The sequence below is a fragment of the Phaseolus vulgaris genome, chromosome 7 (assembly GCF_000499845.2).
Source record: "Phaseolus vulgaris cultivar G19833 chromosome 7, P. vulgaris v2.0, whole genome shotgun sequence".
NCBI lineage: Eukaryota > Viridiplantae > Streptophyta > Magnoliopsida > Fabales > Fabaceae > Phaseolus > Phaseolus vulgaris.
The window spans coordinates 9,178,289-9,204,139 of NC_023753.2; the positions used below are offsets into that span (position 1 = coordinate 9,178,289).

The 25,851-nt window shown below is 33.6% G+C and overlaps 1 protein-coding gene across 3 annotated transcripts; it reads right to left on the reverse strand.

Annotated features, from left to right (window-relative positions):
* Window positions 1–2,289: 2,289 nt before the first annotated feature.
* Window positions 2,290–24,394, reverse strand: LOC137828924 (exocyst complex component SEC5A-like). 3 transcript variants are annotated; one of them, XM_068635680.1, is made up of 22 exons: window positions 23,874–24,392; window positions 22,021–22,190; window positions 21,830–21,921; window positions 15,911–16,105; window positions 15,630–15,757; window positions 15,388–15,546; window positions 15,012–15,122; window positions 12,754–12,828; window positions 9,306–9,440; window positions 9,044–9,229; window positions 8,607–8,750; window positions 7,258–7,384; window positions 6,969–7,179; window positions 5,873–5,988; window positions 5,375–5,603; window positions 4,817–4,910; window positions 4,464–4,541; window positions 4,268–4,324; window positions 3,494–3,643; window positions 3,036–3,248; window positions 2,549–2,770; window positions 2,290–2,430 (listed from the first exon to the last, which is right to left on the reverse strand). In XM_068635680.1, exons 1-21 carry the CDS (start codon window positions 24,228–24,230, stop codon window positions 2,552–2,554), a joined length of 3,246 nt encoding a protein of 1,081 aa, XP_068491781.1. In that variant the 5' UTR covers window positions 24,231–24,392; the 3' UTR covers window positions 2,290–2,430; window positions 2,549–2,551. The 3 variants fall into 3 exon arrangements, with proteins under 3 accessions (XP_068491781.1, XP_068491779.1, XP_068491782.1); XM_068635678.1 differs by having other exon boundaries at window positions 2,290–2,770; window positions 23,874–24,394; XM_068635681.1 differs by having other exon boundaries at window positions 2,290–2,770; window positions 22,021–22,207; window positions 23,874–24,371.
* Between the last annotated feature and the right edge of the window lie 1,457 nt (window positions 24,395–25,851).

The window sequence follows — 25,851 nt, forward strand, 5'->3', positions numbered from 1 at the left end:
ATTGACATGCTAAACTTAGGAAGGAACTAACTAGAAACCAAGTACCAATGACTAAATAATTTACATTTTTTTAGAAAAAATAAAGGGTGTTTCTAATTAAAAAGATATTGAAAACAAATTCCCATAATTATGCTGCTTAAAACAAACACTTTACTATTTTTCTAAATAACAAATATCATCTTTTGAGAGAAAAAAAGTCATAAAAATATTATACCATGAAATCAACATTTTTTTTTTGTTAAAGTTTAAATAAAAAAATAATGTTTTTTTTACAGCACAACTGAATCATAGATTAAAGGTTTTACATTATCATGATATAAAGAAATTCCCTAAATCGGTTGTGCTTTTAAAAAAAAGGATAAAGGAATAAACCCTTGTGTTGACCTAATTAAGGTGTGTTGTGCTTTTAATGACCATTACAGCTCCTGTCAATCGTCTTAAGTAACATCCCAAATTCTTTTGATTTTTTCTCTGTCTTGAACTTTTTTTTCTATCTTTTCATACTAGGTGTTTGTATGTTTGTGTGTGTGGAATATTAATGATAAAAAGTTTTTTAAAGTGGAGTTTATGATTGATGAAAGCTTTGTCGACAGTCAGAAGACATTGTTTGTGCAGATGAAGACAGAGGAAGTGTCTAATGGGATAAGCTGTTTTGTGCATTTGGGACCTTTCTTCATGTTTGGTTCAATGAACGTTTATTTGTGTCAAAAGCAAAAACACCTAAAGCGCACCAAGACCTTACCCGTGCTTCCTGCATCATTATGTTCCAAAGTTTTAACAACCATTACTCCTTTATCTCAACTTCCATCTTCACACGAAACTGCTCCTAGATCTCAAAAATCTCTTCAACTACAATCATTTTCAAAAATAAAATTCTTTCATTCATTCTAGTAACTCAACAAAAAATTATATCTATTGAGGTGAATAACACGGATGAGATCTTGTTGCTGAAATTTCATCAAGGGTAACCAAAGCAACCATTAAGATTATATTACTGTTCTTTCATCTTCCCATCATGTTTTCTTTTATTCCATAAATTTCATTCGGATGCTTGACAAGAGATATCTAAACACTCAACTAATATTTCTTATAAAGGTAGAAGTTCTAACAAAGAAGACACTTTTAACCCATTTTCTTATAAAGCAATATTACAAATTTGTTAAAAGTAACTAGGTAAAATTTAGTTAGAATTGTAAAATTATAAATGGGTAAAATTTGAATAGTTCTGTAAGCCCTAATAAATCAGTCATAGAGATTTATGTAGTGTATGCATCTCAAAAACTCAATCAGCATTAAAAATATACATTGTTACCCTTTCAAGTAAAGAATTGCACACATTTTGAGCATCCTAAAGAAGGAAAATAATTAAAATCGGAACATCAACATTAGTTTTGCGGCAAAATGACAATCATTAATTTTGCGACAATTTTTTTCTGTACCTTCATATATATTTTTTAATATTAATTATATTCATATATATATATATAGTATGTTAGAGAGTGTAGCAACTTTTAGGTTAGTATGATTGCTTGTGATGATTAAAATAAATTTTATGGTATTTTTACGATGATAACAGTCTTTTCATTCACTAATTTTTTTTCCTTTTCAAAACCACAAAATCTAGAAAAAAAATAGTAAACTACAAAATTGAAATACAAAATTAAAAAAATATCCTCACACTAATATAAAAAAATATATTTATCAACCTAAATATATTTATCGGAAAAGAATGAAAGTATCAAAACTAAAAAAAGAAGATATGGAAATGCAAGTACAACTGAACTTATTTAAAAAAGTAAAATAAGTTTCATTTAAGATAAATTAAAAATTTTAAAAGGTTAAAACTCACTTTTCATTAATATGGAAGTGGAGGGAGAATTTTTCAATTTTGTTGTTTCATTCCACTTTATTATTCCCTTTCTCCTTCCCAATTCCAAACATCAAAATAAGTTTAAATTATTTCTTCCAATACAGAATATGAATATCAAAACCATCTATATACAATATACTAATAGTGATAATAAAAACTTCGTCGTGAAGCGTCAAACGATAATTCAAGAATTACAATCATATGATTTCATAAGAAAAAACTATCAATATCCAAAGTGCACATTAAAATTTACACGAAAAATTATCAAGTGCAGCTTATGTTGGTACGGAAAATTGGGTTGAAAAATCTGAACCAGATATCTAAATCAAGATTTCACGAGAACCATTACATTCAATTTGATCGGTCAAATAAACGGCCACCATTATTTTGGTTTTGTTCAATGCAAGGCTTTGCCGAGATGATTGATAAGCTATATGTATTTATCTTAATTCACCAGAAAACTCATTCAACTTAAATGACAACTCACTGCACTCACGGTTAGGATACGGGAATGCCGACATATGTTCCAAAACTCGTTATATGTGGTAATTGCCATCCACCTTTACAAAGAGGTAACAGTGCAAAGAATACAAATTTCCGTTAACTACCAAACCAAAAATATACTACAATAAATACATAATAGGCAAACAAACAAAGAATAAAGGTGCTACTTTATACCCATCAATGTCTATGCCGAGGGAAATTTGAGGATCCGGTTTTCTGGGTACCTCTGTAGGTTCTGCTAGGAGAATCCATCGAGTTCCTGAAGGGAGCGTAGGAAGATTTGGTTGGTTCTGGCATAGTGCCCGAAGGAATAGATTCTGCAAAGCATGCTGTGTTAATGCGTGTTCTCTCAAGCTCTAGTTGAAGGAACTCGGAGCTGTACTGTTGTGCAAGAGACTGAAATACAGAAATACAGCTTTAGATAGTAAATATAGCAACAGAAAATTTCAGCAAACAATGTATTAGAACTGCTTCACAAACATAGACAACCGACGACAAAATAAAGTTCATTTTCGTATGACTAAACAAGTCTATATTAACGTTACATCCACCACAAGCATTGAAACCAAAATAATAACTAATTTATTCAGCCACCCTCAGCTCAGTATTTAGACATGCCACAAGTAAAAAGAGCAACAAACTACACAAACTAATTGCTTACAATGAGCTCATCTGGAGATACACTTGTTCCTTGTTGCTTATCATCAAGTGCATCTTCGCTGCCACGAGTTGGCCGACGATTATGTCCCGGATTGTCGATAGCATCAGTCACACTCTCCGTGGCTTTTTCCAAAAGTAATCCTTGTAAGGACTTCAAGGAATCTCTGGCATCCGATGTAAAATATGGGTTTAATATAGTCTCGAAGTACTCAAGCTGCAGAGATACAATTCGATTAATCAAACAATCTAAGCTAAAATTTAAGTTCGTGGTCATGTCTAAATTTATACTGTGCAGGTAAAGAACATGAAGCATACTGTGTTTTATCATATTATATAAAAATAAAGGATAACGATCAAAGAACACATTTTAATGGTTCCTTATTATTTACAGATCCCAGGGTACAAAGGTGTTATATATACTATACATCTTTATTTTTCTTTTCCAAAACTACAACTTACCTCAAGCATGAGCTGACAAAATCCATTTGTATCAAGGGCACTGAGATCACTAGCTTCATTTTCATGAAAAATGCTGATGAATGTGTCAATCAAGCCTTCCACAAGAATGCCAAGTGTTTTATCTAAGAGAGGCTTAGCACCAGCAAAAACCTACGACGAAAAAACATTGCATCTCAGCAGACTACCTTCAAGAAAATATAATGAAGCAATTGTTTAAATTTTAAATACAAAAGCAAAGTTTCAGAACTAGGTTTCTAAAGCGAGGATCGCTTTGACTAAAATTCCATCTTCACGTTAATTATTCACTCCTATGCATTATAAACAAATAGCCTCTAAACTGACCTTACAGCAAAAGTTCAGCAAAATACAACATTAGCACTAGGTCAATGAAAAGAATACGGAATATTTGTAATGAAGAAGACATACAATAATAAGGAATAAACCTAATAATGGGAAATATCTTACAAATATTCCCTACCAAATCATATCATGTATCTAACAGTATCTTCAGTGGAAACCAAAAATCTCTGATCTAACAGATTTTCTTGAAAGTGTCAGTCAATAGCCTTTGTTGTGTTTAAGCATACTGTATTTTAAAGTAGCCTGTGTAGCAAAGATAGAAAGACTTTTTGTAGATTTTGTTGTGGTATGGAAGATATCATATACTCTAATGCTTTTTTTCCTTTTTTATTTCCACCAAATAAAATTAATCTTCACCTTTTATAAAAAAAAACAAGAGTAGGATACATAATCCCAAATTCATGCAATCATTACCTCTGCGTGCACAGCTACCAATGTATGCAGCAACTCTACTGCTGCATCACGGACACCCTGGAACAGACCAACATAAAAGAGAGAATCACATCAAAACATCATTTCCGAAAGAAAAATTAAAACTCATTTCAGAGAAAAACAAACAAATAATGACAAGACATATTTACAATACAAACAATTGTCATTAGCTCCTCACTTTAACTGCAGGCGCTGCTCCCCAATGAATGCCAGAATTCAGCAGATAATTCATGGCAGCAGATCTGATCAAGTTTGCCTGATGAGAACACAACAAATCATCATGGAGGTGAATAGTGAAAGCAAGCATACACAGTGCAAAATTTTCAAACATGAGTAAGCCCAGTGTTACAACTCACTATCCTTGATCTTCCTGCTTCAGAATACCCAGCCTAGTTATATAAAAATATAATTTACAAACCTAATAACTAATTACTACTTAAACACCCTTATACCTCTCATCACAGCCTCTATACTCATCTACTTCCAACCTAGTTATTTTCTTGAACAGAAACGATATTTTTCACATTTTACCTTTGCAAAAGTATATTGTTCAAGCACCTTCCCTTCAAGCGCTGAGAAACTATTCACAAGATCTTGTACATCACTGTTTCCTTCATCCTTCCCGCTGGAATTAAAATCAAATCAGGAATCAGAATGCTCTCGTAAATACAAAGAGGATAATATCTTTATAGAAAATTATATACAACAGAGTGACCACTCAGTCACATAGGAAAAATTAGATATACAAGACCGTTACAAGAGAATAATTTGATTAGTTGAAATTAATTGCTAGCCAAATTGAATCTCAATCATAAAGAAAAAAAATTGAGATATATACATACTATCATATTGAATGAATGATGACAAGCAAACATCAAAAGGAAAGACTAACTGATTAAAAAAGCCTAAGAAATTTCTGACGTGAAGTCACAACAAACCAAATGATAAATTTCTAGCTTGGTTAGCGTGCAAGTTGCAACCTAACAAAGTCAGCAAACCTCAGTTAGCTTTAATAGCATGCATTCCTGATGAATTCTGCAATATTTTACCATAACTTTTTATAATAAAGGAAGAATAAGGACAAAGTACCTCGAATGCAGCCAGATGTGTTTATATTTGTTATACAACTCATATGAAAGTTCATCTTTGCAATATCCAATATTGCTTAGAACAATCAATAATTTCTGATGGGGATCAGCAACACCTCCATGAAGGTCAGATGGTGTATTTTCTGATTTATGAATATATCCATTTGGTAGGGAGCCCTCTTCGCCTAATCTATGCTGGCCAAGTTCGAAACTTATACGCTCCAAACTACCTGAAAATTAAACAGAAGCTGACTCATAACAGAAACTTCATGTGCTACAACACCATTATGTTCTTTTACCTTCTTAATTTTGCTTTATTTAATTTCATTTATATGAATATTCTGTAAACTACCCGACAATTAAACAGAAGCTGACACAAAACTGAAACTTTATGTGCTACAACAACATTATGTTCTTTCACTATCTTCTGTTTTCTTTAATTTTATTTATCTGGGGAAAAGTATGCTATTGGGTATAAAATTAACTAAATCCAACATACCAGCAAAATCCAGAAAGCAGTTTAAAAACGCAAGTCTAACAGATTCTTGAATTTCTTGAAGTTGCATAAACATTTCCTCTGACTTTGTTGCCTCGTTCCTTAAGGACTGAAGCATCCTGAAGTGATGATCATCATTGAAATATTAACCCCGAATTTTCAGAAAAAAATAATAATTGTAAAGTAGGGGTCAGGGTCTTTTATCCAAATTAAGATCTCGACATTTTTGGTCCATGGGATATACAGAAACGCTAAACTTCACTCCAAAGACAGTGGACTAGAAAACTAAAATTGAGAGATAAATTATAAAGAAATTTTCAAGTATGTCCCTGTAACAATCAAGAAAATGAGTTCTTACAAATTAAAAACACAAGTTCTGATGCTAACAACATATAATTTAAATAGTTCTTGGCTTATTCAACTTCTATGGGTTTAAAACTATTTCTCAGATCATTTTGCAAAAATTTTCCCATAGTTAAGTTCCCATTTCATATATACAGCCCTTACTTCCAACACCACGTAGTGGGCTATTGAAATCGAATAAATGTGGATCGTTCAGCCATTCAGCAAAGTAGAGCAAGTGGCTAGCTTTTTCCCATAACATAATCTTCATGGGTCAGAAAGGCCTATGGGCCACAGGCCTACACTTATGGGCTTCAAGAGCTTTCTAACATGAGAAAATATTGACTAATATGATTACCAAACAAAAATCACCCGAGAAAATTTCATCATGAGAAGACCAATAAAAGCTCCAGTAAGGAATGATCAAATTAAAAAGTTGTTTTTTTATTAAGAGAGTAACCCAATAAAACATCATAGAAAAATTGATTCAGTGGCCACTGATTCATGTAGCTAACTCCGCAATTGAGATAAATGCCAGGGTGTTATTGGACAGCCACCTTAGAACATACTCAGAAGGAAACAATATTATACTACGAATTGGCATCCCATATGTAAAAGAAGGAAAAATGAAACTCATCACCCACTTCATTATTAGAGTAGTATTATACTCTAATACCTAAAAGTTAAGTTTAAATTGCATTTTACTCACCGACTTCACTTTAAGGCATCAGATACATATGAATATATAAAAACTTACGAATTGATTTGATCCATTGCAGAGGCTAAAACTGAACAGAACATTAAAGGCAAGAATGAGATGGCGTATGGAGATTTATTCCTTTCAAGAATTGAAACAATAACCCATGTCACATCCTTTGAAACCTCTTCAACCGATGCCCGCATCCAAGAGCACAGCCTCAGTACGTATATTCTTATAGTCTCTGATTGCAATGTTCGGATAACACCAACTGCAACAAAGAGAGAGAGACACATGCACTCAGAACCTTAATAAATGACAACAACTTTTAGATTTGAAGAACTGATACCAGCAATAGGAGGAGCGGCTTCCTTCAATTCCAAAGCTGCACATGCTTTAGATATATCTTCTATTGCCTCACTCATGTAGGACCGGAGGACATTTGGTTCCTCCAGTTCGTGAAAAATGTTAGTAACCTACACAAATAGGAGGCTGGCTATCAGCAAACACACAAAACAAATAGGAAAAATTGAAAACCATGACTACATTCTACTTGTAGAATCAATCAACCATGTTTCTCTATGCATCTCTAAATGACTAGACTAAGTTTTGACATGTAGGTACATGCTTTTATCTTTATATAATAAAAAAGTAGGCTTTCAAATATCCAGAAAAGGGACTACAGAGAAAAAGAAGAGGGGGAAAATACAAGCCAGATATTCAAAAAAAAAATATTAAACATATATATGACTGAATAAACAAGTTATCTAAGTTAAATTCAAGAGACTATAAACAATGAAAGAACTAACAGAAAAACTTTGTTATAGCGTAATAGCACAAGAATGGCAAAAGGGTAGTAAAAAAACACTGTCCATACCACAAGACAAAAGCATTTCTTACCTCTAGTAAGAGGTCTTAATGTAAAAAAATGCACTCTTTGTGAACATCTATAGTCAGACAGAAAAATCTGATAGGCACCAGAATATGAACAAAAGAGTATTTATATTGAAACATAGCTAAAAACAGAGAAAAATCCACTATTATAAATTAGACTGCGGAGAATTTTAAGAAAAGTGAAACTTCGAATTCACTTCCCTCTTTCTGCAATATTATTGTATCCCCCTTACTCTCCTAGCAAGCTGTCCATTTTGTTATGCCCACCTTCTCTTTCTTTTCACTACAGCCAGTGCAACTTGCACCACTTGATTCTCTCTTCTCTCATACACTAGCAGGCCTTGTTTGAGGCCCATTTGTCCTTTTCTCTTTTATTCCCCGCCCCCTCTTTTTCTATATGCCTTCATTATGGACCCATGAAATCTAACCCAGAAAATTCGACAAACATTTCTAACCCAAATCCCCAAATTGACATGATGTTAACTCAGAGATTAAACTAAATAAATAAATAAAAAGTAAAAGGAATAAGATATTAAATAGATTAACTAAATAAATAAATAAAAAGTAAAAGGAATAAGATATTAAATAGATTAACTAAATAAATAAATAAAAAGTATAAAGAATAAGATATTAAATAGATTAAACTAAATAAATAAAAAGTAAAAAGAATAAGATATTAAATATAATGTCTGCAGAGAAAACAAATAGAAAATATATCCTCCACGCATACTATAAAGAAACTGCAAAGTCAGAAAATATAGATTTTTATTGGAGAAGGCTCGGTCATGTGAACACAATAATTACCTTGACTCCATACAGTGATATTGTGCTGCATATCATTGCAGAAACTTCTTCCAGAGAATGACTCGAGTATTTCACATCTCCAGCTTTTTCTTCAATTTTATTTGCAGAACTGTTGGAGTTTGAATCAGTGGAAACTTGGGAAGACTGGAAAAAGAAAAAAGGGCCCCCTAAATATATGGCAGATGTAGTTATGGGTGATAAGTTTACGAAATAAACAAAACTATAATAAAATATATAGAATGGTAAAATACAAAAAAAAAAAATATCATAACTGCATTTCCAGAAGTAATGGAGCCTAGACTCTAGATTATCAAGGAAGAGAAATTAAAAACTCAAAAGAAGCTAGAAAAATAAAAGATGTCAGATATCATGTAATTCAGGAAGAAAAAAAGAATTTTATAACTAACTCAAGCACACCTCTACCCAAATAACAATACCTTAGCAAATTTTCCACTAAAAACAGAGAGAGCAACCTTCCAGAATGCTGGTATATGATGGACTATAACTGCAGTTAATCTACGGATATACCTTCCTCTTAAACCATCAACCTCTTCACCAGTTAAATGTGCGGGAGACTGGACTGCAGGAGAGCTATTACCAATAGGGGAGTTGTTGATATCTGACTGACAATAGTTACAAAAAACAAAATTAAAAAAATTGACACCAAATTTTATCCTAGCTTAATGACAATAAACTTACAGATTCATTCTCATCTTGAATCTGCCTCCATCTGGCATCAGAAAGAGCCCTGTCACGCAAATCATTATGCAAATTTTCCATTCTAATCTCATGATCTAATGTACACTTCTCGAGCAGACCGCGAATTCTCTGATTCTGTGAAAGAAAAAAACCCAAAAGGCTCAACAATTTGGCCATCACACAATGAAACTGAGAATGACAAGTTTAGAAATAATTAAAGCCTAAAGGGTGCGAAATTAAATGTATGAAAAACTTAGGAGGGGCAGTAGGTACTGTTGAACTCTAGGAAAGAGAAATATTGAGTTGAAATCATGTGTTTCAAAAAGAGCACGAGTGCTTTGTTTGTATTTAAAAAAAAAGGAATTAATACCATAGAAGAGATTATAGATAAAAATGTTCTTCGTAATATATATATATATATATATATACACATATACACACACACATGATTATATATATAATCACATATATATATATATATAATCTATATATTCTTCATTATATAGGATCAGGACCTTGATTATAAACTTGCTGCAAATATAATCAATTCTTAGTCCTCTTGACTTGATGAATATGGGAGCCAACTATTCACTAGAGTTGAGAAATCTAGGGCTGATGTCCACAAACTCTAGTTTTTCTCTTATAAAATGACAATTAATTTCAATGTGTTTGGTCTTCTCATGAAACACAAGATTAGAAGAAATATGTCATGTTGAATGGTTGTCACAAGGTGAATTTGGGAACTTTCACCAAATTTGAGCTCTATGAGAAGACGTTTTAGCCCATTTGAGCTCTATGAGAACTTTCACTATATTATGCTGCTGCACTTTATCGCTCTACAACATTTTATTTTACTTTTTCATGATATTAAATTGCCTCTAACAAGAACATAGTGCCCTGAAGTGGAGCCTCTATAGCTTGGTGACCATGCCCAGTCAGCGTCCAACAATTTGAGTATTTCCTTTATCTTATAAATGAAGCCTTTTCCAAGAGCCTTCTTAATATACTTTAGGATTTGTACAACAACATCCCAATGGTCTTGACAAGGATAGCTTAATAATTGACCTACTACTCTCACTACAAAGGTGATGTCAAGAAAAGTCACAATGAGATAATTTAGTTTACCAACTAACCTTTTGTTTCTCTCAAGATTTGAATATGGTTCTTAGTCAAATACAAGTTTGACACTCAGATACACTGGTGTGTCCACAAATTTAGCATTTATCATCCTTGGATTGTGCATCGATGGTCTCTCTAATGACGATTAATGCACAATTACGACATCTTGAGGTTGACAAAATTACAGAAGATGGTGTCAAGTTTAAAACATTTATCTACTTTGAATTGTGAATCATGTCAAATAGGAAAACGTATGTGTTAGTTCTTTCTTTTGTAGTCTTAATAAACGAGCTTCTTTTCCTTCTTTCAGTTCACTCTTGGGGTCCTTTCGTATGGTTACCCATTCTAGTTATAAATATTGTGGTACCTCTAATGATGATTATTCTAGGTCTATTTAGATTTGGTTAATGAAGAATCGATCAAAATTGTTTCTTATACTTTTTACTTTTTTAGTGAAATCAAACTTTGTAGTTACAATGCTCGCGAATATTTATCCACTACATTCAATGGTATGCTCAACAAACTTAGTGTTCACATATTCGTCAACAAAATGAGGTAGATAAATGCAAAATCAAACTTCTTACTTAAACTACTTAGATGCTTATTCAGTCATCCTCCTCACCATTTTTGGGTGGATGTTGTCCTTAAAGCATGTTGTCTCATTAACCAGATGTTATCATCTATCCTTGTTACCCATGTACAATCTTCTTCCATGTATTATTAGTACCACATGTTTTGTATCTAACCTCACACCTAGCCAAGATAAACTTTCTCCTTAATTATTCAAATGTGTCTTTGTGGGATATCATTGTTGTACATAAGAGTATTGATGTTTCTTTCCTGATCTTCATAGCAATTTTGTGTTTGTTGACATCTCTTTTATTTGAGTTTATTCTATATAATAGAGTTGTTCATTCTAAAGACGACATATGTAGTCACTTTCCCACCAACATCATTTTTCTTTCATCACCACCAAACGACTTTGTCATATCTTTGAATGTTGTTCTCTAGTAGCACCTCTTTTGGTATATCAACATCATCCTTGGCTAAATGAAATTCCAGTAGGACCCATCTTCGATAGATAATGATATAGTGGAGATCATGTTTGATTCTTCCTTGACACCATCTCATGTACCAAATCCATTCTCCCTTAAAATTGGTTGGCCTATTACTATTATATTTTACTCGTAACCCTTGTCCCCACTATACAAAACTCATGTTACTATCAGCTTCCCACCAAACATTACACTTGTTTGACCTCATTATCTTATATTATATTTCTAAGTCTCCAATATCTAACCCAAAGTGGAAACAAGCGACGATCGATGAGATATGCACCCTTCAAAGTAGTAGCACTTGGAAGTTGGCTCCTCTTCCAACTAGAAAATATACTGTTAGGTTGGTTGTATACTCTTTCTTGAAGGTGGACTTTAAGCCTAACTCAACCTTACAAAACTGGCTCATAAGGTGAGGTTTACACCCATTTATATACTATGAATTATTATTATCTCTAATCAATGTGGGATCTTCAACACACCTCCCTCACGTCGAGACCAACTCATGCATGGAACTACATATTTATGGATGTTTCGATATCAGCCTGAGAGTGGATGGTCTTATAAGCCCAACAAACTCTCGCTAGGATAGACTCTAAATAGCTCTGATACCATCTTTAAGTGAATTTTAAGCATAATTCAACCTTAGAAAATCGGCTTATAAGGTGATATTAGAACCTACTTATATACTATGAAATGTTTTTATCTCTATTCGATATGAAATCTTCAAAACAGGACTTGATGGTAATATTGATCGTTACAAATGTTGACTACTTGCCAAAGGGTACACACAAATCTATGACCAAGACAGTATTGCCACTTCCTTTCACACTGCCCAAATGACATCTATTCAACTTTTTCCCATTGCAATTATTCATCATTGGACTCTATTTCAGCTTCACATAAAAAATGCATTTATACATGGTGATCTAGATGAAGTCTACATGGAGCAACCTCCAAGAATTTTTTTGCTGAAAGGGAGTTGTCCATATGGTATGTTGTCTAAGATATGTACAGAAATAAATAAAAGCATTCATATTAACACATAATCTACATATTATTGATTATATACAATCACTTCCTTCCTTCTTTCTACAACTATAACAGGTACAAATTGCCATGTTATAAAAACCAGGCCAACAACTATAACATTCTAGCAATTGACAATCAATCCTTACTACTCAATATTATTTAGCATACAGTCAACAAAAAATAAGTAAATAAGGAAATTAAATGGGATATATTTCATTCTAGCATGGATACGAGTTTTTAACCTGTATATTCAAATAATGCCATACTGGATCTGACTCTGGCTCCAAATCCAACAGTAACCTCACAGTATTCTCAAGCTACACGAAAAACCAAGTGTTATAATCATCCTAGCAACCAGAGATAACTGCAATCCATCTCTAACTTAATCAACATAATAAATATCACCAGTCCATGATGCTGTCAGTAAAGGTGGGTTTTACTACACTCCACACAAACAACAAAATTATTAGGATTAAGATGTCCATAACCGTTTTCTCTTGTGTGATTTAGAACACAACAATATCATGTAAAATATTGACAAGAACCAATATAATAGCTTAAATATTCTTCAACAAGTACAAAACAGTATCCTACACAAAGATTAGGTATCCTCAAAAGCATAAAATTCAAAAGACAAGTCGTAAGAAAACAGAATGCAGCAAGGTTCTCTTTAGATCTTAGACATGACAATGACAACCACTTTGGTATTATGAAGCATGCAGTCCAACTCAGACATTGGAAGCGACTAATTTCCAAAAACCCAAATAAATAAAAATATGTGCATGACAACAGATCTAAATTAATATTCAATAGTTGTATACTCCTGTACCTTTATCTTATCAAAAAATCAATATCAATGCCCTTGTCTTGTATATTAACCTTTAATCTATAATGGTGAGCCTCACAAAAGAATTACGAGACATAATATAATAATGTGAGCACTTATGGTTTGCTTGAATGAATAGAATGGGGAGAAAAAAAAAACAAGAGAAGGAAATTAAAAGGATGTAAATACATGGAAAATACAGAAGAAAACATGTATTGCTTAGACAGAAAGAAATAAAATGAAAGTGGAAAATTTTCCTATTACTAGGTTGGATTATTGAAAAAGAAAGTGGAAAGAAATAGGTATGTTGTAAACCTTTTACACTAATTATAAAAACAAGTTTAACATCAAAAATGAAATTTTTTATACTATTTTTTCTTAATGTATCCAAACAAAGGGCAAGTCTCTTCACAAAAAGTTCCCAAAACAAGACATTATGTTTCAGGAAAGGCATATTCAACTTCTCAAGCCAATTTGCTAAGTTTTACAATTTTTCTATCATAAGGAAGTGAGAGACATTATTCTTATTTTTATGTTATATTTAAATTAACTTTTCAAAAAGTTAAAACCGTGCTTTTTAAACACACCCCCAACCGAAATGTATGCATCCATCCAAAGAAAGGGCTAGTCTCTTCACAAAAAGTTCCCAAAACAAGAAGACATTATGTTTCAGGAAAGGCATATTCAACTTCTCAAGCCAATTTGCTAAATCTTACATTTTTTCTATGATAAGGAAGTGAGAGACATTATTCTTATTTTTATATTATATTTAAATTAACTTTTCAAAAAGTTAAAACCACGCTTTTTTTTCTTCAATAACAGTGTCCATATAGAGGTGTAAGCTCAGGAATGTCAACCTACAATTTTTTAACTGGATACATAATTAGAAGTGCCTAATACATTTTAGAGAGGTGTTAATGTCAGAAACCTGCCCAATACTGTGACACTTCAAACAGGAGAGATGTCAATGCCAGAATTTTATCCAACACCTGTGTCACTTCAAACAAGAGAGGTGTCCAAGCTTCATGGTTTGAAAGGCAGGGCAGTAACAACAAACTCAAAGAATAAGTAGCCTCAGTACTAAGTAGTCTATCACATAAGCAATATGTTTTGATTTAATTTAATTATGTTGCACACACTGAAGTATTTTCTTCAAAATTCAATCCAATAAATCATACCCATCTTATTTCCAAACATAATGCAATTTCTTAAAAATGCCTGCACAACTGTTCCAAGCTAGTATGAGTAAAGTCCAACAAACAAACCCAAACACCTTGCTACAAGCCCACTACCAGTGGCATGTCCAAGAAGATGTGCTTCAATAAACTTTTAAATCTTATGCTAAAACAGAACGAAGGAGATAAAATGGTGATGCTTCAAACAAAAAAATCTATCTGCATTGTGCAAGTAAACATCACCTCTTATTTATGCTTTTATCTTTACAAAAAGTAACAAAAATTCATTCTAAATTGGCCCAAAGCACAACTAACTCATGCAGTGTTATGAATCAGTTTCTGCTAAGCAAGATGCACAAGAAATAATGTCACAGGTCAGAAATATCAAAGGTACTGCATACTGAAATGCAACCTTGTTTATAGTCGAATGCTTCTGGGCAAATCATTTCATTTGAACATTAGCACTTAAATTAAATTGAAGAAATAAAAAAAAACTTACATTTGTCAGATCTATTTGTGGATCTTCCATAGATTGGAAAAGCATGGTCTTGAAATCATTCATCACTTTCTCAACTTCTTCGAGAACACGTTTTAGTATACCTACTTGAATCTGATTTGAGACAGTAAGATTAGTAAAGCTCAGGAAGTAAAAGATGCTTAGAAGAACCAGAAAAAATTCACAAACATGATATACCTGTAAACTAATAAATGCTTAGATGGATGCAATTCTTTATTGCTACAATGGATGGATGAAACTTTAAATAAAAAATGTATGAGCATGTATATTAGAGTTTCATGGAAACTTATCAAACTTGGTTTACGAATCAAATAAGGGGCACAATAGAAAAATCTACATCAATATAAAAGTTTCGTACATGAGAGGGTAGAGCAATCGATTTGGCCTTCTTGTACTCCCTAACTGCCAAATCATATTCACCCTTACTAATGCTGGCACAGATGGTGCTTGGCAGGTTGAAAAGCGTTCGAAACCTCTGCAGCATACCTTGGACAGTCCTAATTTTTTCTGCTTGAGCCTACAAAATTCATAGAAATCATGAATAAATTATTTTGAAATCCATAATAGCAGTCACAATAAAATCTAGAATAATTCAGCCACCTGTCTCTCAAATAAAGGCTTCAAAGCACGATTAGCCTGCAAACTAACTTCCTGAATAATATTAAACAAATGGGAAGTCCCGGATCCTTCAGGGTCATCCTCAATTCGTCTTAACTTTGACTCAATATCTGGAAAAAAATGTTTCACATCAAAAATAAGAAAATCTTGAGAAAGAATGAATAAGAGTTTGAGCATTATAGAAGTGTCAGACAGTCAAGAATAAAATAGCACTTTTGTAAGGTTATACTAGGTTTGAATACTATGCAAAAATAAGTTCATACCATCAATTGTTGTTTTGCAAGAGACAAAGCAATCAAAGTTATCTTTAACCAACTGCTTTCTCTGCTCAGTACGACTTTTGAAATCAGTTTTCAGAGAAACTGCACCAGCCTCCAGATCAGCAGCACTGGTATTCATGTGTATCCGTGCTAAAAACAGCTTTGCATCAAAGTTCTCCGAAAAATACAGCAATTTTTCTGTATAATGGCAACAAAAATGCTATCAACCTCAAACACTCAAAGAAGAAGCACATAAACAAAAATACAAAATAGAGTTAAGAAGAAAGCTGTTCCTAGGTTTCCACCAATCTTTCTAAGTGATACTAAGCCAAGGGTTATTTGCTATATTTGTAAAGTATTGACTCATTTGACAACATGCCCATTTATATCTACATCTCATAACACCATTATTTGGTATGGTAAGTACTTGTGTGTACAGTTTTGTGACTATATCCACGGGGATTAACAACCACATTTTGTTTTTAACAAAGAAGACACCATCAAAAAAACATGACACAAAGAAGACAAGCAAGCAGAAAATGTTGCCCACATGTTTGGAGATGACACCATAAAATTATGTTTCAAAACATGCTTCTGATCTTCAAATGGAAAGGGAGAATTCAAGAGTTAAGATAGTGGGAATGAGAAAATCAATGAGTAAACAGTGTGCTTTTGAGCAACTTTGCAAAAAGAGGAATGTTTATTCCTTCCAAAATGTACGCAATCCTCATTCCATTCCTTCAGAGATGGTCCCAAATGATTACACATAATTAAACCAGAAACAAGAGCGAGAAAGAGAACACAAATCAAACATACAACATCTTGTAACCAATGTTATCAAACGGCGGTGCATGGCAGTTTCACCAGCCATCCGCTATTTTGAAGGATATAGCAGCTTCCAGCATTTATGCTTTTGTGCCAACCATGGACATGGAGTCGTGGTTGTTGGAGAGGAATATGCAACTTATTGGCTTTCAACTTTTTTATTTTCAAAAAACACAATTTCAGGCTTGGCCGACTTTTAAATAACCCAAGCCTGAACACATGAGAATGAAGCCTCTTCTGCAAACAAAAACCTTCTTATTCCCCACAATGTGAGAACCTTAAGATGTGAAAGCAATAGAGAACGAACGAGTCTTCTTCGTCATTGAGCCTCCCTCTTCTTTTTCTACATTTTTTTTCCTCATTTGTTTTAATATCTTCAATCTTTCTTCTTCATCTATTTGGTATTCTGATTTTATAGTTTTCCCTTTTTTATTTTGAGCCAATTATTTGTTTGTTGATCTCAGATTTGCTTATAAAACCTTGTTCCCAACTATTATTCATTTATAGGCTATCAAAGGAACTCAACTTGATCACATCGTTTGTATCTTGTTCCTTCATACAAAAAAAAAAGCCCAAATTGCCCAACTTTTACTGTACTACCAACAAGAATGAGGTTTGAACCAAAGATCTCACACAAACTATCCATACTGCTCCAATAGTAGGTAGAAACTAGTGGATATAATAATTGTCAAAAATAATTCACAGTACAAAACCTAGCGCAGCCACCAACAGCCTCCTCTGGTTCACACACTCCATGCCGCTGTAGCATCCTTTGGTTCCAGCATGGCAGCACTGAAGTCCCACTACAGATTGCTGCTGTCCCACAGCCACTGTCCTCCTGTCCTACCATCACACCGCTGCAGCCACCTCTAAACCTCTTTTTTTCTATTTCCTTTTCATTCAGTGCCATCCACCATCCCTAAATTCTTTTTTTTATTCTTTTCCACACAATAATTATTCTCTAAATATCTAAAATATTTAATCATCTACTTTTCAGCAACCCAATGGCAACTGAACAAGGCCTTTCAAGAACATCTAACATATATTTAGAAATTTAGGAATTTTATCTTATATTTTGTTGCTATTTTAAGTTTAGAACTTGAATTTGGTGGTGTTTTGATTTTATTTTATTGCCATTTGAATTTCCAGACATGATTATATAGCATTACAATCATATTTCTGCACCTTTTAATTATCTAAATGTAAACATTTTTTACAGCGATTCTTCCACCATAACCTGTTATAGCTTCCAAAAAATTTCATATAGGGCTTTTGGTATCGATAACACTGGTATCAAGCTTGGAACATAAAAATTGAATTTGAGGTCCTCTCAAGGACATGGTCAAAAAATTTGGAAGCTAATCATTGATGCTATCAAATTCTGTGCAATTTTCCTTTAACAACATCTTTTCTCAAATAGAATGACAATCAATTCCTATGTATTCAGTTCTCTCATGAAATGCACAATTGCAAACAATGTGAATAGTTGTCTAGTTCAATGTTGTCAAACTCATAACTCGTAAGAGGATCGGAAAGGAGATAAAAGATCGTAACTCGACTCGTAAGAGTTACTAACACTGTTACAATATGTATTTATAGATAACTTAAAAGAAAAGATTAGAAGTCTGTGTGAATTAGAATCATTGGGAACTTATAATATTTTAAATGGGCCAAGTAAGACCCAAATAAACCTTGTTTAATTAGGGTTTTAAATTAATAATGCTGCTCACTTCCTCTTGTGGCTATAAAACACTTCTTCAATGACTTAATTTGAATTAGGGTTGTAATGGGCTGGATATTAAAAATGGGCCAAGGCCCAAATGTTTGAATTAGGTTTTCTGAATTTAGGATTTATTTCTGGCCAGCACCTCTTCACTTCTATGCGCCGCACACCATCCCACTTAATTTCTTCATTTTCCGCCACCATCATAGGCTCATCGGAGCGTGCGCGCCGCCGCCGCCGCCGCCACCACACAAAACCATCAAAGTCGTTGCACAAGATCATTGGACTTGTGTCGCCGCTGCAAAACCTCATTATATCCGCTGGAGCAACCAAGTTCCATTTTTTATGGCCAGAAATGGCCGTGCACGAGTCACGATTGACAACCTTTGTCAATCCTCCCACCCACCAAGCTGCACGGCGCCTCACTCCGATCTGTCGGCCGAGTCACCTCGACAAGCCCTCCAAACTCACTGAATTGTGCGAGTATGCAAATAAACTCGCAATCCTGACAACATTGGTCTGGTTTTACAAAACACAGCTCTTTAAATAACTTTTTTATCCACACACGTGCACAAGTGAGTGATGTCATCACCCTCTACTCAACTTCGACACTACATTGATCAACCACATCATGTTTCTTGTTTTCCAATGAACAATATTGTCTTTAATGAAAACACAATATCCATTAGTCGAACGCTAATCTTGAACAGCATAAGCTCATTTTCATCTAACTGTCTTCTTTCCAAATGGAAGAGGAACAAGTTCCCATGAGTAATTTTGGTGCTTGCATTTCAACAATCATGGTTTGTCGTCATCCAAGATGAACAAGTACTTTGTGTACGGTTTTTAGAAATATTAATAGAGGACACAGATGAGACAAAGGAGAAAAAGGAAGGAAATAGTCAATGATAACTTAGAAAATTGTAAACAGGATGGGGATTTCAGGAAGAGCTAGTACAAACTTGAGAGTGAAAATATGGAAAGAATGCTTAAGGAGAGATTGATTCATCTCTTAGCTAATACATATATTTATAACAGTTTCTTTTATCATAGATACAATACAAGATATGAAAAAGAGAAGACCTAGGTCACAAATAACTATTATAAAAGATAGGTTATCGTATTCAAACAATTTAACTAATTCTAACAAATGAAACTGAGAAATGATTTGTATTATTAATTCTAAGTACAAGATACGGTGAAGCCCCATTATATAGGGTGCAAGAATTCTGAATTCTAACCAACTATACTATGTAAAGAGCTGATATGGCTGTCAAACAGTTACTATTTAACTGAGACTCATAAGTAACTTTACTTCACAATAATGGCCAAAACATATCCTTCTGCTTATACAAAGATGAAACTAAACAATAACAAGCACATATCCTTCTGCTTATACTTCCTAAAACATTCCAAATCCATCATGGCCAACTTTCTTTATACACAAGTATCTTTTGAATATCAAATTCCATCTTCTAATAATAATTTCTTAGATAAAACAAGGAGGAAAATATTGATCTCTAAATAAACCATGGGTACACCCTTCAGGAAATTTAAATGCACCAAGGAACTTAAGAAGATGGAAAACTCATAAAAGTAGCTGGTCTCCCAACAAATCAGAAATAGGAACTCTTGAAATAGCCATCAGCCAAACACCTAAGAGAAACATAATCTCATCATACAAAACTGTAAGTGATTACTAATTTTATCTATAGCAGTTATATCGGTATTGAATAATAGAAAATATCAACAACCACAAAAATCGTTTATGAAAAAATATCGCAAGTCATCATAACAGGTTATGGCGGAAGCATTGCAGTAAAAAATTACAATATATACATATACATAATTAAAAAATGCAGAAATATAATGGTAATGCTACAAATAATAAAAGCAAAACCATATAATTAATAATAATATGATGTCTAGAAATTCAAATTACAATAACATCAAATCAAAAACACCTCCAAATTCAAGTTCTAAACTTAAAATAACAACAAAATATAAGATAAAAGTCCTAAATTTCTAATTATATGTTAGATGTTCTTGAACGGCCTTGTTCAGTTGCCATTGGGGTTGTTGAAATGTAGATGATTAAATGTTTCAGATATTTTTCAGAAAATAATTATTGAGTGGAAAAGAAGGAAAAAAAATTAAGGGAGCACGGGTGGCAATGAACAAAGAGGAAATAGAAAGGAAAAAAAAAAAGAGGACCTGCTGTGGAACTAGAGGTGGCTGCGACCACAGGACAGTGACAGCGAGACGGCTGCAGAGAGACAGCAGTGCTGTAGTGGAACGGCAGCACCACTGTGCTGGAACCAGAGGAGGCTGTGACAGCATGGAGCGAGTGAACAAGTGGAGGTTGTGGATGGGGGTTGAGGCTGAGTTTGGGGTGCGTTAGGTTTATTTTTTTTTTGTAGTTGCTCAGGCTGTAAGGTCCAACCCTTTGTTTCAAAAAGATACACTATTGGGTCGATCCAATATTCATTAGCCCAGGCTTCTTCCTTCCGCACACCAATGTCACACAGTTCATGATTTCCACCATGGCAGCTCCAAACCACCACTCCACAACACCCAAGACGGTTGTTGTCAGCCACCATGCAAAACACAATTCACCACCACCATGTTGTGACGGCTGGCAGAAAGTCCACCACTGAAATCCCCCATGGCTGTTTTCAATAACACTGATCTATAGAGGACCTTTCCTTAATTTATCCCAGTTATTGCTCTTGTGTCCATTTATTGATGGCTGATTAATTTCCTTGGGTCCTGAGTTGTGGATTACTTAACTCCCAAAATGTGATCAGTCCTATAATCCTTAAATTATAATAAGTTTCTAAAGAAACAGAAATCGTTAGAGAATCTTGCAAAAACTTATGATTCCACTCAAAGCCATGATGCTTAAGGACCCTAGGTGAAATGTGAAGACTAAGATTTCTTCCATTTTTCTTCATCTTTTCAACTCTGATTTCTAACAATTAAACATCATATTCCGATCAATAAATTATTTCACAATTCACAGGCCAAACCATTTACCAACAAATTCATCCATATTCTAATTCAGTACCAAAATTACTGTCCGATGGTACTGTTTACCTTCCTAAAACAAAACCTTTACTCGGTGAAAAATGACAAGTAATGAACTGCAATGAATTGGCATCAAATATCAATGATAACTACAAAACAAGACCTCATGTGTCCTGGATGGTAGTAAGAGTGCTTCCTGGGTATTTCTTTTCTCATTATCAAATCTTGTAACAAGACATGATTTGTGGAAAAAAAGTATATTATGTATGGAAAAATAAGAAAACTATAAAGGTAGATATTCCTAAAGTAAATATGCTACATAACATCAAACAAATAAAAATAATTACCACGTAGGTTGCCTTCCAGAATTTCCTTGTCAGTGTTGGGAGAACTATGTGAAGACTCAGTGATCAACCTTAGTGTTCTGTTGTCTATGATCCTGCCAAATGCCAGCACAAATAAGTCTCCAGGAAATAACACAACAATAGAGGGGAAAAGAGCAAAAACAATGTAAGAAAAGCATCAAAATGAACTTTACCCCAACCCCAGTGGATCAACGCATTCCATGCCACGAGGGAATGACTGTAAGTAGGTAAGACCCTTTCTAGCCACTGCAGAAGCTTTATTTTCAAATTTTGGTGGAGGCACAAATTTTTGAGCCACAGGTGCTGTTCTTGTTTCCCTCATTTCACGAACCCTACGTGCAAGCTGTCAAAGAAGCCCAACTACATTAAATTAAACAGAATTTCATAAGTACTTTCATATAATAAACAGAATTTCATGAACAGAGCACCTAAATCTCAAACTTCCAAGTTTGTGAATAGCATATTCCAAAAGCTACCTTAGTATACTATCATAATGAATAATAACTATAAATAACAAAAAAATAAGGAAACGAAAAACACAAATGACAGACCAAATATATCCCATAAAACATAAGATACCTACAAATCTAATCTCTTTCAACAGGCACATAGCCCTCTAAACTCACTTCATTTAAGGCAAGCATAATCTCAGCCTAGTTATACCATGCACATCAATAATAGGATCTACGATGTTATTAGTATATTATTAATACTGCCTGCAGACTTTCCACTACAGATTATTAGCTGTAGCAAAATGAAAGACAATTGTCAATTGCAAGTTATTTGAATGGCAGATAAAGCAAAATTCCATGAAACACGATAGACATTAAACAACTTGTTAAAAGAAGGAATTGATATAGACATTATTTACTGTTTCAAGTACACAGTATACATCAGGGTCTAACATCGGAACATGAAAGTTGCAAAACACAAGTAAACAAAAACAATCAAAAGTGAAACTAATACTTCACGAACAGTTTCAAAACTATCACATTGTAGTTACTTTAACTTGTTGTGAATTTAAATGTACAAGTTTACAGCAAGATCGTCTACCACACAAACAATATCTGAACAGAATTTACCGCAAACAAAAGATGAAGAAAGAGAGGTGAAGGAGGTAGAAGATCACAAGCAGAAAATAGATACCATAGTTCAATTGAAGCATTAACGAACTTCAACCTACAGCAGAATTCACTATGAAAACAGATTTTACAACTAGAAGTTTACCTCTTAGTGAACTATCGCTCTCTGAGCTATCAGTTTTGTAACAACTTTAACTAATTGACTGTTAAGCATAAAGTTATTGACAATACAAGATCCCTCTAATTATAGGCAAAGCCAACCTAAGTAACTCTGCACAAGTGCACACATGAACAATGTCGCCCACGCCTGGTCACAAGCACCAACATAAGACGCTCACAACTGGTCATCAGCATAAGACGCTTCAATCTTGGTAAACACTGTAGAAAACTAGGCATGCTACTAAGACTATACTATGTTAGACAGTCTAAAAACCTTCGAATAGGTTCTACTGAACCAATGTTTACATAACTGAAAGGGTTCAAGAGTAAAGATACACTAGCATTTATACTACCTACAAGTAGGGTTATCTGCAACACCTGTTGCTCATACTACTTTTCTCCGATTAGTTAGTTAGTGCATACATAGTTCAGTAACTTCTCTTGTTATCTAAATGTATGACGATGAGCTATGTCTATCTGCATATTATTAATCAATATATTTCAGGGTTTACTATGTCTCCTCTTCTTTTCTTTTAATTCTATGATATGTTTCCATATCAACCTTATCTACTGCCATCTCATATTCCTAAGATTTTCCTCTTGCATTACGAGGAAGTATGCGAATATTTATAGATTATAGCAATAAATCCTATCGAAATTATAGGGATTAGGTTCGAAAGTAATAAGACTACTAATTAATTAGTTAATTAATAGAATAAAATTAGATTAATTCGGTTCAGTGCGTCGAAAATGCAAAGCACAGACAAAAGCGATGATCGCATTACCTCAGCCTCGTCAACATGCTTCCAGCGACTAGGCTCCTCGCCGTCCCAGGTGCGATCGTCCTCGCGCGCCGGTCTTCCGGTGGCGGCAGCGCCTCGGGTCTTGGAGGCGGCAACCGGATCTCTGGCGTTATCCTCGTCACCACTGGAGATGCTGAGCATCTCGACTTCGGAATCGTCGTCATCGTCGGCGACTCTGCCTTTGGACTGTTTGGACGGAGGCGCAGGTTTCTTCGGCTGTTGGACGAAGTTAGCGACGGGCTTGCGTGAATTGGAGGGTTTGCCGTAGTTGAGATCTCGCTGCGCTTGCTCCTTCAGTGCCATCTGTAGGAGCTCATCCTCGTCGCTATCACTCGACATCGTCGCAGTTCCGTTCGAAGGAAGAGAGAGAAAGAGAGTATGTGGTTTTCCGGATTTTAGATCTGAGCGAGAAGACGCAAACGGACAGAAGAAATGGGAGTTCAAAGGAGAATCTTCCAATCTCAATGTATTTTTCCCCAAATTTCTCTTTTTCTATTTTATTCAATTAAATTGATTGAGACCATCTTTATCCATACCTATCGAATTTGAAAAGTTTTATTTTTAAAATGAAAATTTGTTTGGAACAATTCTATAAAATTATAAAACAAATATTACTTTTAAACCGATTTTTAAACTATTTTTTTTATTTGCTCAATAAGAGCGAAAAACATACATTAAAATATATATAATTTTATTATATTTATGATTAATTAAAAATATAATAATGTTATATTTAATTTTTAATGAATAATTTTCATTTAATATATATTTAAATATTAATTAAATATAAAATTACATCTAAAACTTTTATTCCATCACATACTATATAATTAACTATTAATTTTTTGAGGGATGGACAAATTATATAATTGTAGTTTTATATAATTATTTTAATTTATCTTGGTTACAGATTATAAAAGTTTAATGGTTTATGAATTATGGAAATATTTGCACAATGTAACTAAAGACATCACTAATGTAATTTTAATATCTATGTTTTGTTAAAAGAAAATTACAAAATGATAAATACATAAAGCATTCTACAATTATTAAAATTTGTTTAGTGAACCATGGATTAAGGTAGTTTGTATAAGCGATTATGGTTACATATATAATTAATTATCATAATTAATTATATATGTTAGCATAATCAATTAATATGTTATTCTTATGATAAGCATGGATTTTCTATAATTTAGACATGAAAATTAAAAGTACAATCATAATTGATTATGTATATTAATATAATAGATTAAATTATGTTAATTGATTATGTTATTTGTTATTTTCACATGTATGCAAGTTCATAGTTGGACATGAAGGTCACAAGCACAATATATGAACTTCCTAACATTATAATTGATGGAAACTATCGAGTCACAAATACTCACAAAATAAAGAGGATGAAGACCTAAAGTTTGTTTAAGCATTTACTTGCATATATAGACCTAATTGGACTTTTGTTTATTTTGTGTATGTCCACTAAAGATGGCAACTCTAGGATGAAGAGAGCAATAAAACATATCCAAAAAGACCTCAAAGTCATCCCAACATCAACTACAACATTGGTCAAAAGAACACAAGAAGATTGAGTCTCAGCTGACCTCAGAGGAGACAAGTCAACATCATTTTGGGGAAAACATTAATTTCTTTAATTGTATAAAGTGGTTTTGTATTTCATGGGCCATGTATTGGGCCTAGTAACATAGAATAATTGAGCATTGTATTTTGGGCCAACTAGAATGGGATTTTGGACCTTGTATTTGGGTCAGGAGTTTAATAGGGTTAGAATATCATGTCATAAACCATCTAGGTTACATTTGGGTTTCTTTGAGTCCAATGTAAACCCTAGACGCCCAAGAGGAGTTGCACACAAAATGAGGACAAAATTAACATGTGTTACACATGGAAGAAGACATGGAGAGTGTGACTAGGCACGTAAAGTGTGACTTGCCATGTG